Here is a 14,912-nt window from a genome sequence, read left to right as displayed (position 1 = left end):
CTTCAACCCGGGAGAATTGTTTGAGGCGGAGGTTGCAGTGAGCCGAGATCGCACCACTGCACTCTAGCCTGGGAAACAGAGGGGGACTCTGACTTAAAAAACTTTCTACAGAAAGAGAACACTGAGCAAAATGGATCATAAAGTTTAGCAGTTTTGACAGGAAGCCTCAAAAAGCCATTTCCAGAAAGCAAGCCATTTGAAGGGGCTTTATTCAAATGAGTTAAGGGATGTAAATGCACTTTGTAAAATGCAAAATAGAATGCAAATATATTAGGGAAATTAATACCAAAGACCTAAGTAAAAATGCTAACTGTGTTTGCACAGTTACTTGAGAAATAAAAAAGAAGAAAAACTCAAATGGAAATGCCACAAATGTTTTTATCTCACTTTACTATTATTTATTTAACAATGCAATGGCCACTGTGATAGTTCTCATTGTTGTGAAATAAAACAGTACCACTAGAATTTTTATCTTTTTATGAACACAGCCATTTGTATTTCAAAATAACTAGGCAGGAAATTTTGAGAAAATCTGTGTGGTATTTGCTTAGTTGATAGGATTTCTTTTGCCTAACAACAGCTCATGAGAACAAAAGTGACAGCCCATTTTGTGACTTGTGAGTTAGCCTGTAAATACTGTGCTCTGCCAGATCTGTCAGTAGCTACAAAATTTGCAGCCAAATTCCATTTTCCCTTGAAGAGGTACAATAGTGGATTCCCAAACTGCTTTAAATAGTCTCTGGGGAAAAATACTCTTGAATGACGCATTTATCAGTCATCCAAAGACCTCAAAAATTTTTATAAAGATTATCTTTTGTATTATATTATCTTGAATTTATGAATTGAGAAATAAAAGGGACTTACCAAAACGCACATCATGAATTAAAGTCACAGCTTAAACAAAACTCTTCTGCCTCTCTGATTTTACAGACTTATGGGCAAATAAAAAGAAAAAAAAAAATAAAAAAACCAAAACTCGTGGCCGGGCGCGGTGGCTCAAGCCTGTAATCCCGGCACTTTGGGAGGCCGAGGCGGGTGGATCACGAGGTCAAGAGATCGAGACCATCCTGGTCAACACGGTGAAACCGCGTCTCTACTAAAACTACAAAAAATTAGCTGGGCATGGTGGCACGTGCCTATAATCCCAGCTACTCAGGAGGCTGAGGCAGGAGAATTGCCTGAACCCAGGAGGTGGAGGTTGCGGTGAGCCGAGATCGCGCCATTGCACTCCAGCCTGGGTAACAAGAGCGAAACTCTGTCTCAAAAAAAAAAAAAAAAAAAATTTATTCTTTAAAAGTAAGGTATTATATACTCATGGTGAAAGACGAAACCAAAGTACAAACTGAAAGTAAAAGTTTCCGTTTACTTTACATATTTCTGGAACAGGTTTTCTCTTAATTTTTACATGCACAAATACATGCATATCCTTTGAAATTACAAACGGGATTATACTCTTGTAGTTTTTTCGGTATATAATACATCTTAAGTAAATTCTGGGCACAGTGGCTCACGCCTATAATCCCAGCACTTTGGCAGGCCAGGGTGGGCAGGTCACTTGAGGTCAGGAGACCAGCCTGGCCAATGTGGTGAAACTGTCTCTAAAAAAATTAGCCAGGCATGGTGGTGAGTGCCTGTAATCCCAGCTACTTGGGAGGCTGAGGTGGGAGGATTGCTTGAGCCCAGGAGTTGGAAGCTGTAGTGAGCCGAGATCAAGCCACTGCACTCCAGCCTGGGCTACAGAGTGAGATTCCAAATTTAAAAAATTATTAATAAATAAATAAATAAAATATATAGCCGAGAGAGTCTCTCTGAACCTATTCTGGTTCAGGGAGCCTACCTGATTCACTTAAAAAAAAAAAATTATAGGCCAGGCACAGTGGCTCACGCCTGTAATCCCAGCACTTTGGGAGGCCGAGGCAGGCGAATCACTTGAGGCCAGGAGTTCGAGATCAGCCTGGCCAACATGGTAAAACCCTGTCTCTACCAAAAAATATAAAAAATTAGCTGAGTGTGGTGGTGGTGCCTGTATTCCCAGTTACCCTGGAGGCTGAGGCAGGAGAATTTCTTGAACCCAGGAGGTGAAGATTGCAGTGAGCCAAGATCATGCCACTGCACTCCAGCCTGGGCGAAAGAGTGAGACTTGGTCTCAAATAATAATAATAATAATAATAATAATATAGGGGCTGGGCACCATGGCTCACACGTGTAATCCTAACACTTTGGGAGGCCCAGGTGGGTGGATCACCTGAGGTCAGAAGTTTGAGATCAGCCTGGCCAACATAGTGAAACCTTGTCTCTACTAAAAATGCAAAAATTAACCAGGTGTGGTGGGTGGTGAAACCTGCAGTACCAGCTACTCAGGAGGCTGAGGCCAATCACTTGAACCTGGGAGTTGCAGGTTGCCAAGATCACACCACTGCACTCTAGCCTGGGTGACAGAGTAAGACTCTGTCTCAAAAAAACTTAAAAATAAACAAATAAATATATAAATAAAAATACATAAGATATATTGATAAGGGAATGTCTCTGAACCTATTTTAGTTCAGAGGGCTGCCTGATTCACATTTTTAAAAATTATATGGCTGGGTGTAGTGGCTCATGTCTGTAATCCCAGCACTTTGGGAGGCCTAGGAGATCACACCACTGCATTTCAGCCTGGGCGACAAGAGTGAAACTCCATCTCAAAAAAAAAAACATTATAGGTGGCAAGCAGTTTCATAAGATGACAGTGGAGCTGAAAAATTCCTATCACCTAGTTCTACTATATATACTTTTTATCATTATTTTGGACTGTACTTCTTCTACTTAATTTTCTCTTAAAGTTTACTACAAAACAATCAACAAATAGCAAAAAAAAAAACTAAAAAATAAAAAGTTAACTGTGCAACAGCCTGAGGCAGGCTCTTCAGCAGGTATTCCAGAAGGCGCTGTTATCACAGGAGACGACAGCTCCATGTGTTATTGTCCCTGAAGACCTTCCAGTGGGACAAGATGTGGAGGTGGAAGACAGTGACAGTGATGATCCTGACACTGTCACTCCTGGGCTAATGTGTGTTTGTGTCTCTGTTTTTAACAATATAAGTTTAAAAAGTAAAAATAAAAATAATTAAAAATAGAAGACTGGGTGTGGTGGCTCACACCTATAATCCCATCACTTTGGATGGCTTGAATCCAGGAGTTTCCTACCCAGTCTGGGCGACAGAAGGAGACTCTATCTCTAAATAAATAAATAAATAAATAAATAAATAAATAAATGGTGGTCTCACCCAAGATGAATGACTTGGAGCGGTTCAATAAGTCAGAGTTAAATTACTTTCAATTGTGATAAGAGAATATTTTGCAAATACAATTCCAAACTCAGATATAAAATCCCTTTAAAGCTGCTAAGAACATCTGGTTCTTTTACCCATATAATGAATGATGGCTCAACATACCTTTTCCCCGCTTTTGCTGGAGAATAGTGGGTTGTACCAGCTGGTTTTCAGTTATGTTCTGCAGAGATTGATGAATATTTCCTTCAAAATAGAAGTCCGTAGCATTGTTCTATATAAATAATGCAGCAGGATATTAAGTGAGACTTTCCCTGTGGCCCCCTATTATAGGCTGAAGCCAAAAGCTAGGGCCAAAAAGAGGCTAAGCGTCTCCTAGATTGTAAAAGGAATTACCTCCAATTGCAGCCAGATAGCTCCCAGGGCAGCACAAGCATCAAACCCACATAAGGAGAGGACCATGGGACAGAGGGTAATCTTTGGCTTTGTGAGGAGTGTCCTACCCTCCCTACAAAAAAGAAGTGATTGCTTAAAGTCTGTGGTACCAGCAGAAAGGGAAGATGGGCTTCTGTTCCTGCGTTGGATGCCCATGTAGGCGAGAAGAGATAAGAAAAGAAAGATGTCAGTAGGCAGCTAGGAAGATAAAATAAAATGAGTAATGAAAACAATAAAAATTTTAAAACAAAAGAAAGGGCAGAGCACAGTGGCCCATGCCTGTAATCTCAACAATTTGGGAAGCCAAGGCGGGAGAATCGCTAGATCCCAGAAGTTCAAGACTAGCCTGGGCAACTTAGTGAGATCCCACCTCTACAAAAAATTTTAAAATTAGGCCAGATTCGGTGGCTCCTGCCTGTAATCCTAGCAATTTGGGAGGACGGCTGGTTAGATCACCTGAGGTCAAGAGTTTGAGACGGGCCAGGCGTGGTGGCTCACACCTGTAATTCTAGCACTTTGGGAGATCACCTGAGGTCAGGAGTTCAAGACCAGCCTGGCCATCATGGTGAAACCCCATCTTAAAAAAAAAAAAGAGTTTGAGACCAGCCTGGCCAATATGGTGAAACCCTGACTCTACTAAAAGCACAAAAAAATTGGCTGGGTGTGGTGGCTCACGCCCGTAATCCCAACACTTTGGGAAGCTGAGGTGGGTGGATGAGGTCAGGAAACCAACATGGTGAAACCCCCTCTTTACTAAAAATACAAAAATTAGCTTGGCATGGTGGCAGGCGCCTATAATCCTAGCTAGCTATTCGGGAGGCTGAGGCAGGAGAATCACTTGAACCTGGGAGGCAGAGGTTGCAGTGAGCCGAGAGGTTGCAGTGAGCCATTGCGCTCCAGCGTGGGTGACAAAAATGAAACTGTCTCAAAAAAAAAAAAAAAAATTAGCCAGGCGTGGTGGTGGGCACCCGTAATTCCAGCTACTTGAGAGGCTGAGGCAGGAGAATTGCTTAAACCCAGGAGGCAGAGGTTGCAGTGAGCTGAGATGGTGCCATTGCACTCCAGCCTGGGCAACAAAGCAAAAAAAAAAAAACAAAAAAAAACAAAAAAAAAACTCCCAGGTGTGGTGGTACATGCTTGTAGTTCCAGCTACTTGGGAAGCTGAGGCAGGAGGATCACTTGACCCTAGGAATTTGAGGCTTCGGTGAGCTATGACTGTACCACTGCACTCCAGCCTAGATGGGAGAACAATACCCTGTCTTAAAAAAAAATAAAGAAAGATGGCAGCCAAGGGAAGGCAGAACAAAGAAGGGACAGGAAGAAGCAGCCCAAGTGCCTACCATTTACATATGGCAAGGATATGTGGATCTCCAAGGGTTAATTAGACACCAGGAAGGAGGTGGGCTTGAGCTGTCTTTCCACACCCCAATCAAGAGGGCTGACCAGGAGGCAAGGAGTCCTCAGGCATAAGAGGCTGTGAGGTACATGTTAGAAAATGGGAGTTGAAGTAGAAAGCAGAGTTGCCAGACTTAGCAAAAAAAAAAATATTGGGCTTCTTGCATTTTACCTAGCAACCCTAACAGGATGTGGAAGAGGTTAAGCTAGAACCAAAGGACCCTCTTTTAAAAATTTTAATTTAGTTTCTTTTTTTTTTTTCTTTGAGGCAGGGTCTTGCTCTGTTGCCCAGACTGGAGTGCAGTGGTGTGATCACAGATCACTGCATCCTCAACCTCCTGGACCCAAGCAATCCTCCCACCTCAGCCTCCAAAGTAGTGGGGACCACAGGTGCTTGTCACCATGCCTGGCTAATTTTTCTTTTCTTTTTTTTTTTTTGAGATGGAGTTTCGCTCTTGTTGCCCAGGCTGGAGTGCATGTCATGATCTTGGCTCACCGCAACCTCGGCCTCCTGGGTTCAAGTGATTCTCCTGCCTCAGCCACTGGAGTAGCTGGGATTATAGGCATACGCCACCATATCTGGCTAATTTTTGTATTTTTAGTAGAGACAAGGTGTCATGTTGGTCAGGCTGGTCTTGAACTCCCATCTCAGGTGATCTGCCCACCTCGGCCTCCCAAAGTGCTGGGATTTCAGGTGTGAGCCACCACTCCCAGCTGGCTAATTTTTTTTTTTATTTCTTTATTTTTATTTATTTATTTATTTATTTTTGTAGAGACAAGGTCTTGCTGGGTTGCCCAGGCTGATCTCAAACCCAGGCTCAAGTGATTCTTCCTCCTTGGCCTCCCAAAACTTTGGGATTACAGGTGTGAGCCACTGTGTCTAGCCCAAAGACTCTCTTAGTGCTTTGGGCTGGATGCACCATCTTGTAAAGAGGCCCCAAGGAAACAATTTACAGGAACAAAAAAAAGACATTTGACATAGTGTGATTGAAGATAGTGACTGAAGAAAGATAAAAACCAATTAACATTTATACCCCGTCTCACGAAGACCGCTTGAAAAAATGGATGCATGAAGAAAACAACTAAAAGAATACGTGAATGGGGAGACGGCAGGGACATTTCCCTTTGCAGATGCTGCTATTAACAAAATGTAAATGAATTGTTTCAATACGTACCAATAACACTGAGCTTGAGAGGGAAAACAGAGTAGGCTAATACAAGACTGTTAGGTAAAGCCAGTGCAGGGGAAGTTTGGACTTTTGCCCTGTGGCTTTTAGGGGAAACTTTTCTGCAATTTCCCAGATGGACTAAGGAGAAGCAGTTGATGTGAAAACCCTAAAAACACCTCCTCTTTACAGAATTCATTCAAACCAATCTGAGGCTAAGCAGAGAACAATGATGAAGGGGCATTTTCTTCCTGACAGCATATGATCTTCCACACTGTCAAGTTGAGTACAGTGGATGGCCCTTTGGTTAGGAAGAATTAATATCATGAAAATGGCCATACTGCCCAAAGTAATCTTCACAGAACTGGAAAAAACCACTTTAAACTTTGTATGGAATCACAAGAGAGCCTGTATAGCCAAGACAATCCTAAGCAAAAAGAACAAAGCCAGAGACATCACATTGCCGGACTTCAAACTATACTACGAGGCTACAGTAATCAAAACAGCATGGTACTGGTACTAAAACAGAGACATAGACCAATGGAACAGAACAGAGGCCCCAGAAGCAACATCACACATCTACAACCATCTGATCTTTGACAAACCTGACAGAAACAAGCAACGGGGAAAGAATTCCATGTTTAATAAATGGTGTTGGGAAAACTGGCTAGCCATGTGCAGAAAGCAGAAACTGGACCCTTTCCTGACACCTTATGCTAAAATTAACTCCAGATGGATTAAAGATTTAAACATAAAACCTAACACTATAAAAACACCAGAAGAAAATGTAGGCAAAACCATCCAGGACATAGGCATAGACAAGGACTTCATGACTAAAACACCAAAAGCAATGGCAATAAAGCCAAGATAGACTAATGGGATCTAATTAAAATTCAGAGCTTCCGTACAGCAAAAGAAACCATCATTAGAGTGAACTAGCAACCAACAGAATGGGAAAAAGTTTTTGCAATCTACTCCTCTGACAAAGGGCTAATATCCAGAATCTACAAAAAACTAAAACAGATATACAAGAAAAAACAAACAACCCCATTCAAAAGTGGGCAAAGGATATGACCAGACACTTTTCAAAAGAAGACATATATGAGGCCAACAAACATGAAAAAAATGCTGATCATCACTGGTCATTAGAGAAATGCCAATCAAAACTACATTGAGATACCATCTCACGCCGGTTATAATGGTGATCATTAAAAATCTGAAGACAACATATGCTGGAGAAGATGTGGAGAAATAGGAACACTCTTACACAGTTGGTGAGAGTGTAAATTAATTCAGCCATTGTGGAAGACAGTGTGGCGATTTTTTTTTTTTTTTTTTTTTTTTTTTTTTTTGGTGATTTCTTAAGGATCTAGAAATAGAAATTTCATTTGATCCAGCAATCCCATTACTGGGTATATACCCAAAGAACTATAAATTGTCCTACTATAAAGACACGTGCACATGTATGTCCATTGCAGCCCTGCGTACAATAGCAAAGACTTGGAACCAACCCAAATGCCCATCAATGATAAACTGGACAAAGAAAATGTGGTACATATACACCATGGAATACTATGCAGCCATAAAAAACGATGAGTTCATGTCCTTTGTAGGGACTTGGATGACTCTGGAAACCATCATTCTCAGTAAACTAACACAAGAACAGAAGGTCAATTACTGCATGTTCTCACTCATAGGCGGGTGTTTGAGCAATGAGAACACGTGGACTCACTAAGAGGAGCATCACACACTGGGGGCAGTTGGGAGGGTAGGGGAGGGACAGTGGGGTGAGGAGGGTGGGGAGGGATAACATGGGGAGAAATGCCGGATATAGTATGCACCTAAAGTAAAATGAAACTTTTAAAAAAAAGCATTTTCAGGCAGGGCTCAAGGTGGCTCACACCTGTAGTCCTAGCACTTTGGGAGGCTAATGCGGGTGGATCACCTGAAGTCAGGAGTTCGACTTGGCCAACATAATGAAACCCTACTCCACTAAAAATACAAAAATTAGCTGGGCGTAGTAGTGCACACCTGTAATCCCAGCTACTTGGGAGGCTGAGGCAGGAGAATCGTTTGAACCTGGGAGGCGGTTCAAGTGCAGTGAGCTGAGATCGTGTCACTGCACTCCAACCTGGGCAATAGAGCCAGATTCCATTTCAAAAAAGAAAAAAGAAAAGAAAAAAGCATTTTTATAGTCAATGCTGTCTTTAAGTTGGGTTTCTAACAGTGTATGTGAAATGGAAGGCTAGAAGGAATAGGGTATTTTCCTGTTACTAAGGGATGGTCTGATACTTACGATTACTGTTCTCCAATTACAGACAGGCTCCTCTGTAGGCAACACTCCATAGCAGGTGGAATTTCCTTTGACATAAGCACGATGGTTGATTAAGGCCAGGTAATTTTTGTAATCTAATTTAAAAGCAGAGAAAGAAACTAAAAAAGTCAAAGTTTGTATCTGTGCACATAAATATGTACATATATATACATATATATATATGAACTTATAGACGCAATTGCCCTTGTCTATGTTTTCTTGCCACTTTGCACGTCTCCTGTGGTGTTTATCGCATTATGCTGCTATTATGGATACTCTTATACATATCCCATTTGGAGTACATGCTCCTTGCAGGCTGAGACCTCATGATTTCTTTTTGTTGTTGTTTTTTTTGAGATGGAGTTTTGCTCCTGTTGTCAAGGCTGGAGTGCAGCAGCATGATCTCGGCTCACCGAAACCTCCTCCTCCTGGGTTCAGGTGATTCTCTTGCCTCAACCTCCCAAGTAGCTGGGATTACAGGCATGCACCGCCACGCCAGGCTAATTTTTGTATTTTTAGTAGAGATGGGGTTTTTCTAGGTGGAATTATAGGTATGATCCACTGTGCCTGGCCAGCATGATTTATTTTATCTTGGAATACTCTGCAATACCCTATGTAAACTTAATACATAACATATTTACATCCTATTTAGACTATATGGTCCATAGGATAATGGGTGAGGAATGATAAAAATACTTATTCTTCCAAGTAGAATAATCTTGCTGGGTGGGTAGAAGGTCTATAAGATTAATTAGAATAATTTAGAAGCCGGCCGGGCATGGTGGCTCACACCTGTAATCCAAGCACTTTGGAGGCCAAGGCAGGTGGATCACCTGAGGTCAGGAGTTCAAGATCAGCCTGACCAACATGGTGAAACTCCATCTTTAAAAAAAAAAAGAATCATTTAGAAGCCTTTCGTGAATAGTTAAAATGAACTATCGGCTGGGCTCGGAGGCTCACACCTGTAATCCCAACACTTTGGGAGGCCGAGTCAGGTGGATCATGAGGTCAAGAGTTTGAGGCTAGCCTGACCAACATGGTAAAACCCTGTCTCTACTAAAAATACAAAAATTAGCCAGGCATGATGGCACAAGCCTGTAATCCCAGTTACTCAGAAAGCTGAGGCAGGAAAATTGCTTGAACTTGGGAGACGGAGGTTGCTGTGAGCTGAGATCATGCCACTGCACTCCAGCCTGGGTGACAGAGCAAGACTCTGTCTCAAATAATAATAATAATAATAATGAACTATTAGATAAACAAATGTCAACCAGATATTTCTAATAGCAGGTAATTATATATCTCTGTATTCCTGTGTGGAACGTCATCCTCTATATTCTCTGCATTTTTATTATGTGAGACTTTAATTTTACTTAGGCTAGATACTCCTGGACATATTTTGGCTTTGCTGGAATTAACCCTGAATGCTTCAGGTAAAAATGATCTTCTTATTTTTGAGGCCAGAAGTTCCAGACCAGTTTGGATAACATAGTGAAACCCTATCTCTACAAAAAAAAAAAAAAAAATATTAAAGAAAAAAAGGTATTCTTTGTTCTGATCATTATTCTGGAAGACAGTGGTGCCATCTCAGCTTACTGAAGCTTCTGCCTCCCAGGTTCAGCAATTCTTAGGCCTCAGCCCCCAGAGTAGCTGGGATTATAGGTTCGCCACGAAGCCTAGCTAAGTTTTAGTATTTTTTAGTAGAGACAGTTTCACCATGTTGGCCAGGCAGGTCTTGAGCTTTTGGTCTCAAGTGATCTGCCCACCTTGGTCTCCCAAAGTGCCGGGATTACAGATGTGAGTCACCGCACTTGGTCAGCTGATCATTATTCTTTATATGTGTATGTGACCAACAAGCCATTTGATGTACCAGCAGAAGAGGGTAAATGACTTATCTTTACCTGGCGAGTACTGAAGATCACTAGTTGAATGTTGCCTCAGTACCTCAAAAGCATCCTCAAATGCTTGACCCAGCCTGTCTTGTTCAACACACGTCTGTTGGAACAATGGCAGAAACCTGGAGTTATAGAATTACCAATTCAACTTGAATTCCCTAATATAAAATAGTATTTAGTCGAAAGCAGGGCTTCACAATCTTGGCACTGCGGACATTTTGCTCTCTGTTGTCAGGGAGCTGCCCTGTGCATTGTAAGATGTTTAGCAGCATCCCTGGCTTTTTACCCACCGGATGCCAGTAGCACCTTCACAGTTGTGACCATCAAAAATGCATCTGACATCACCAAATGTACCCTGAGGCACAAAATTAATGACAGTTGAAACCCACTCCACTACAGTCTAGTATTTTAGACTATGGTATTCATTCTATAGTATAGTATTTAACATTCTTGCACAATTTTAGCAAGGAGATGTAGAGCAGAGGAGAGTGATTTAGAAAAGAAGGGCCAAGGAAATACCTTCAATAGAACAGAATCTGTGAATTGTTACCTAAAAATAAAATGCTCTTTCTTTTTTTTTTAGACAGAGTCTTGCTCTGTCACCCAGGCTGGAGTGCAACAGTGCAATCTTGGCTCACTGCAACCTTCGCCTCCCAGGTTCCAGCAATTCCCCTGGCTCAGCCTCCCACGTAGCTGGGACTGCAGGCACGCGCCACCATACCCAGCTAATTTTTGTATTTTTAGTAAAGATGGGGTTTCAGCATGTTGGCCAGGCTGGTCTCGGACTCCTGATCTCAGGTGATCCACCCTCCTTGGCCTCCCAAAGTGCTGGAATTATAGGCGTGAGCCACCATGCCTGGCCAAAATGCTCTTACTTTCTAATGTATGTCTCCAAGACATAAAATTGAACTGCTTTGTAAACTATTTCAAGACATAAAATTGAACTGCTTTGTAAACTATTTCATATCCTTATTAATATAATTCATATATTTTATTTTTAAAATGAAGGGAGAGTAAAGAAAAAAATATTTTTTAATTTTTATGCTGTAAAAAAATTATTATGTTATAGACCTCCTCTGTAGACAAAGAAAATTTTAAAAGGTCAGCTTACCATGTTTCATTAATAAATTGGCAGTTCTGTTCCTTAGCAATTATTGCTTGAAGAAAAGAATAAAACAAAATAAAGTAAGTTGACAATTCTGAAAAAGTTTAATATTTAAAAAGCAAAATTAAATTCAATCTCTAATTTGATTCTACATAAGATTTTGCTCAAAAATATTTTCTGAAAATATCTTATATAAACCAAGAGTACTTCCTCATCTTTGATGAGTACAGATTTTCTTTCTACAAAATATTCTACAAACATTTCTTTTTCTTTTCCATTATTACAAAATGTTCTAAAATATTAAAGCAGCTATATATATTAACTACCTAACCTGCTTGATTGATAAGAGAAAGTAGAAATAACTCAAAAGTATATTTAAGTATTTGCAAATTATTTTAAATATTTTAAAATTCTGAAAATCAAAATCCTTTTTACATTAGCATAGCCTTATAAAAGTAGGACTTTTTTTAAAAAAACCCTTCTTTGGTATCATACTGCCTTCTGATAATCCAGCATAAGCTGTCCCTTTCCTCCCATGAAAATTGAACTTACATTGCAAATAAAATTCAGCCTGCAGACTATACTTGGACTTGCTTGAATCCTAGGTTAAGAAAACTGGTCTATAATTTTGTTATCTACTTTCTCATCTCTAAGTATTCCTGATTTTGCTTTAGATACACAATGATCACATAGACCCACAATTAAATGCCTTTAACACTGTGCTCTATAGACCAAAACAACAAACAAACAAAGAAAAACCAACCCACATAATAAAAAGAACTCTGGTGGGTCCAAAATTGCTTATCATTTCATTAAGTAAACCCAGCAATTCTTTTTACGCAAGCATGTATCTTCTTAGTATTTATACCGCAAACACAATGTGTTTACTCTTCAGTGTTTAATGCCGAATAATAAAATGAGATGTAATCTAAGGCTGACATTATACCCATCCATCATATATCAACATAATATGTCAAACATCAAAATTCTATGTGGCTCTTGGAAATCACTTCATCATGTCACTTAAAATAGAAGAAAATCCAGAAATCACTCTTTGGGCCATGGTCGTTAGTGAATATTATCAGTAGCACATATTTTTAAAAAGCCAATTCAATGACTTTCAGTTAACTGCTTTGACTCAAAAGTGCAGAAGCACTGAAAGTTGTATTTTGAATTAAATATTTAAAATGAACACGTTCTCTTTGACTAAAATGCTCCATAAGACTATTGCAACTGTTAAAAGAAGTAAATCTAAAAGGAAGAAAAAAGCTCAAAAACATTATTGATTACTATGATTGCTTACTATTTCTTGCATCTGAACATGCAGACAATGAGAAACACTCATTAGGCCAAGGGGAAAAATGAACAGTGATTAGAAGACATTTAGAAAAACATAAGCTGAGCACTTACCGGGAAGATACTTCAACCCTTTATAGAGATGTTTCATTAATATCAGAATTGGAAATTCAATGGTAGGCTATCATGAAAATAAAAAATTATTTTCCAGGGTAATGGCTCTGATAAAAAAAAGTAATAATTTTTTAAAGATCAGAATTGTTTAGACACAACCATCAAGAACACACTGGCAGAGTTGCATTAAATAGCTGTTTTTAAGGAAGTTCTTCAAAAGGGGGTTTTTTTTAAAAGATACAGTGCCTTCACAATTTCTATGTCATGATACGACCAGTAGACACTAGGGGCTATTATTTTGAAGAGGCATATAATAGTTTGCATCCCATCAGCCAAAAAGCAAAAAAGCATTAGAACAAACCCCATGAAACCCCCGCCCAACTCGGGTTGCAGCTCTTCAGATTGCATAGCCCCACTGGAAACTTCTAACCCAGGCAACTCAGGTCCACCCTTCTTTTTTTAAAATTCATATTACTTCTCTCCCAATTCTGGACTCTATACTCTCTTTCTTGCCTGGACTGTTAACAGCCTTCACTCTGGACTCTCCAAATCAGTCTTTTCTCCTAAACCACTTTACTTACACTGCCATTCAATGATGGCCTTACTTAGAGAACTTAAAGGCTTAGGCCCTTGCCCTCGCATTCAAGGCTCTTGAGCCTCATCCTGCCACTCACTTGAGTGGGGAAAATGGATTCCATGCTCTTGCTTTCCTCCACACCTAAACTCAGTGGGGGCTCCAAAATGGTTAGGAGAAGCTTATGGGTGACCATGTGGTTGGACATACCTGAGGCTGCTGCATTTCTAATGCAGATCCAGTTCTCTTACTTGGGTTAAAGGTTTATTTGGCGAGCCTCCGATGGAAATTATGGGCTGCTCCCTCCACCTATAATACTTTCTTCCCGGTTCATCCCCCTGCAGATTCATCCATTTTATGTTACCTGTCCATCAGTGTCCAAAGCAGCATCCACTTGCACACGGTGGAAATAACCTTCCCCTCCACTGAAATACGTCTTAACCTGTAACCTGCCATTTTAATAGCTGTCACATTTGGCCAGGGGGAAAACCGCCTAAGAATTTTTTGTAAACCTTGTGGGTGGGGAGAATGTGGAGGTCTATGATTTCAAAGCTGCCAGTAATTTCTGTTTTGCATTGTTGGAGCCTGACCTCACCTTTGATATGGGACTATTGTTTTGGACCTATTGCTTTTTGGAACGAATTTGTTATGCAAATGTAAACACATAGTCCTTCTTCTGATATGTAGATCTTATAGTCACAAGTATAAAATTGTAATCGCTAACCTTGATTTGTTCTTAATCTGTGTCAGTCTACACCCTTTTCAAGCCAATTTATTTGGTTCATTCATTCAACAAATATATCTTGCTGAGCTTTTCACTCTTCTGTCCCGTGTCCAGGAGCTACAGCCCTGAACAAGTCCTTATGAGAAGAAATGATTTTTTAAAAAAATAAACACATTAGTAAAGTATTAGATAAAAAGTGTCGAAAACAATAAAACAAAAGAGAAAGGTGATGAAGAGAATGTGTGAATAGCCAGGAAAAATCTCTGAAGAGGAAACTGTTGTGAGCTGAAACCCAAGAGAAGACTTAGGAGTGAGCAGGCAGGCATGGTGTCTGCTGCCTATGTCCCCACTAAGCAGCTATGTGGGAGGATGGCTTGAGACCAGGAGTTCAAGACCAGCCTGGACAGTACAGTAAAACCCCCGAGCCCTGCCTCCCCGTCCTGTCTTTAAAAAAAAAAAATGAAGGCGTGAGCAAAACAAAAAGCAAAGATGCAAATATTTGGAGGAGCACCTCTTGGCAGAGGAAACAGCAGGTGCAAAGAGCTGGGAATGGAAATGAGTTTGGCAATCAAGACACAGAAAAAAAGCAGGAGGAGGAGTGCAGGCTGAAGGAAAATGCACCTGGGGG

The 14,912-nt window shown here is 40.5% G+C and overlaps 1 protein-coding gene across 3 annotated transcripts in view; it reads right to left on the bottom strand.

Annotated features, from left to right (window-relative positions):
- The window catches only part of SPIC (Spi-C transcription factor), a 14,172-nt gene extending 961 nt beyond the window's left edge, over positions 1-13,211 (bottom strand). Inside the window, exons 1-5 of one of the 3 annotated variants that reach the window (XM_032299083.1) lie at positions 12,987-13,211; positions 11,583-11,628; positions 10,478-10,571; positions 8,562-8,626; positions 3,435-3,543 (exon numbers count right to left, since the gene is read on the bottom strand). In XM_032299083.1, coding sequence (XP_032154974.1) covers positions 3,435-3,543; positions 8,562-8,626; positions 10,478-10,571; positions 11,583-11,585 — 271 coding nt within the window. In that variant the 5' untranslated portion in view covers positions 11,586-11,628; positions 12,987-13,211. Of the gene's footprint in view, positions 1-3,434; positions 3,544-8,561; positions 8,675-10,477; positions 10,572-11,582; positions 11,629-12,986 lie in introns of all 3 variants that reach the window. The other 2 variants (XM_032299063.1, XM_032299073.1) reach the window with 2 other exon arrangements.
- Between the last annotated feature and the right edge of the window lie 1,701 nt (positions 13,212-14,912).

The sequence above is a fragment of the Sapajus apella genome, unplaced genomic scaffold (genome assembly GCF_009761245.1).
Source record: "Sapajus apella isolate SASKATOON/1434 unplaced genomic scaffold, GSC_monkey_1.0 scaffold2, whole genome shotgun sequence".
Taxonomy (NCBI): domain Eukaryota; kingdom Metazoa; phylum Chordata; class Mammalia; order Primates; family Cebidae; genus Sapajus; species Sapajus apella.
This window is presented reverse-complemented; position numbering and strand designations above follow the sequence as displayed.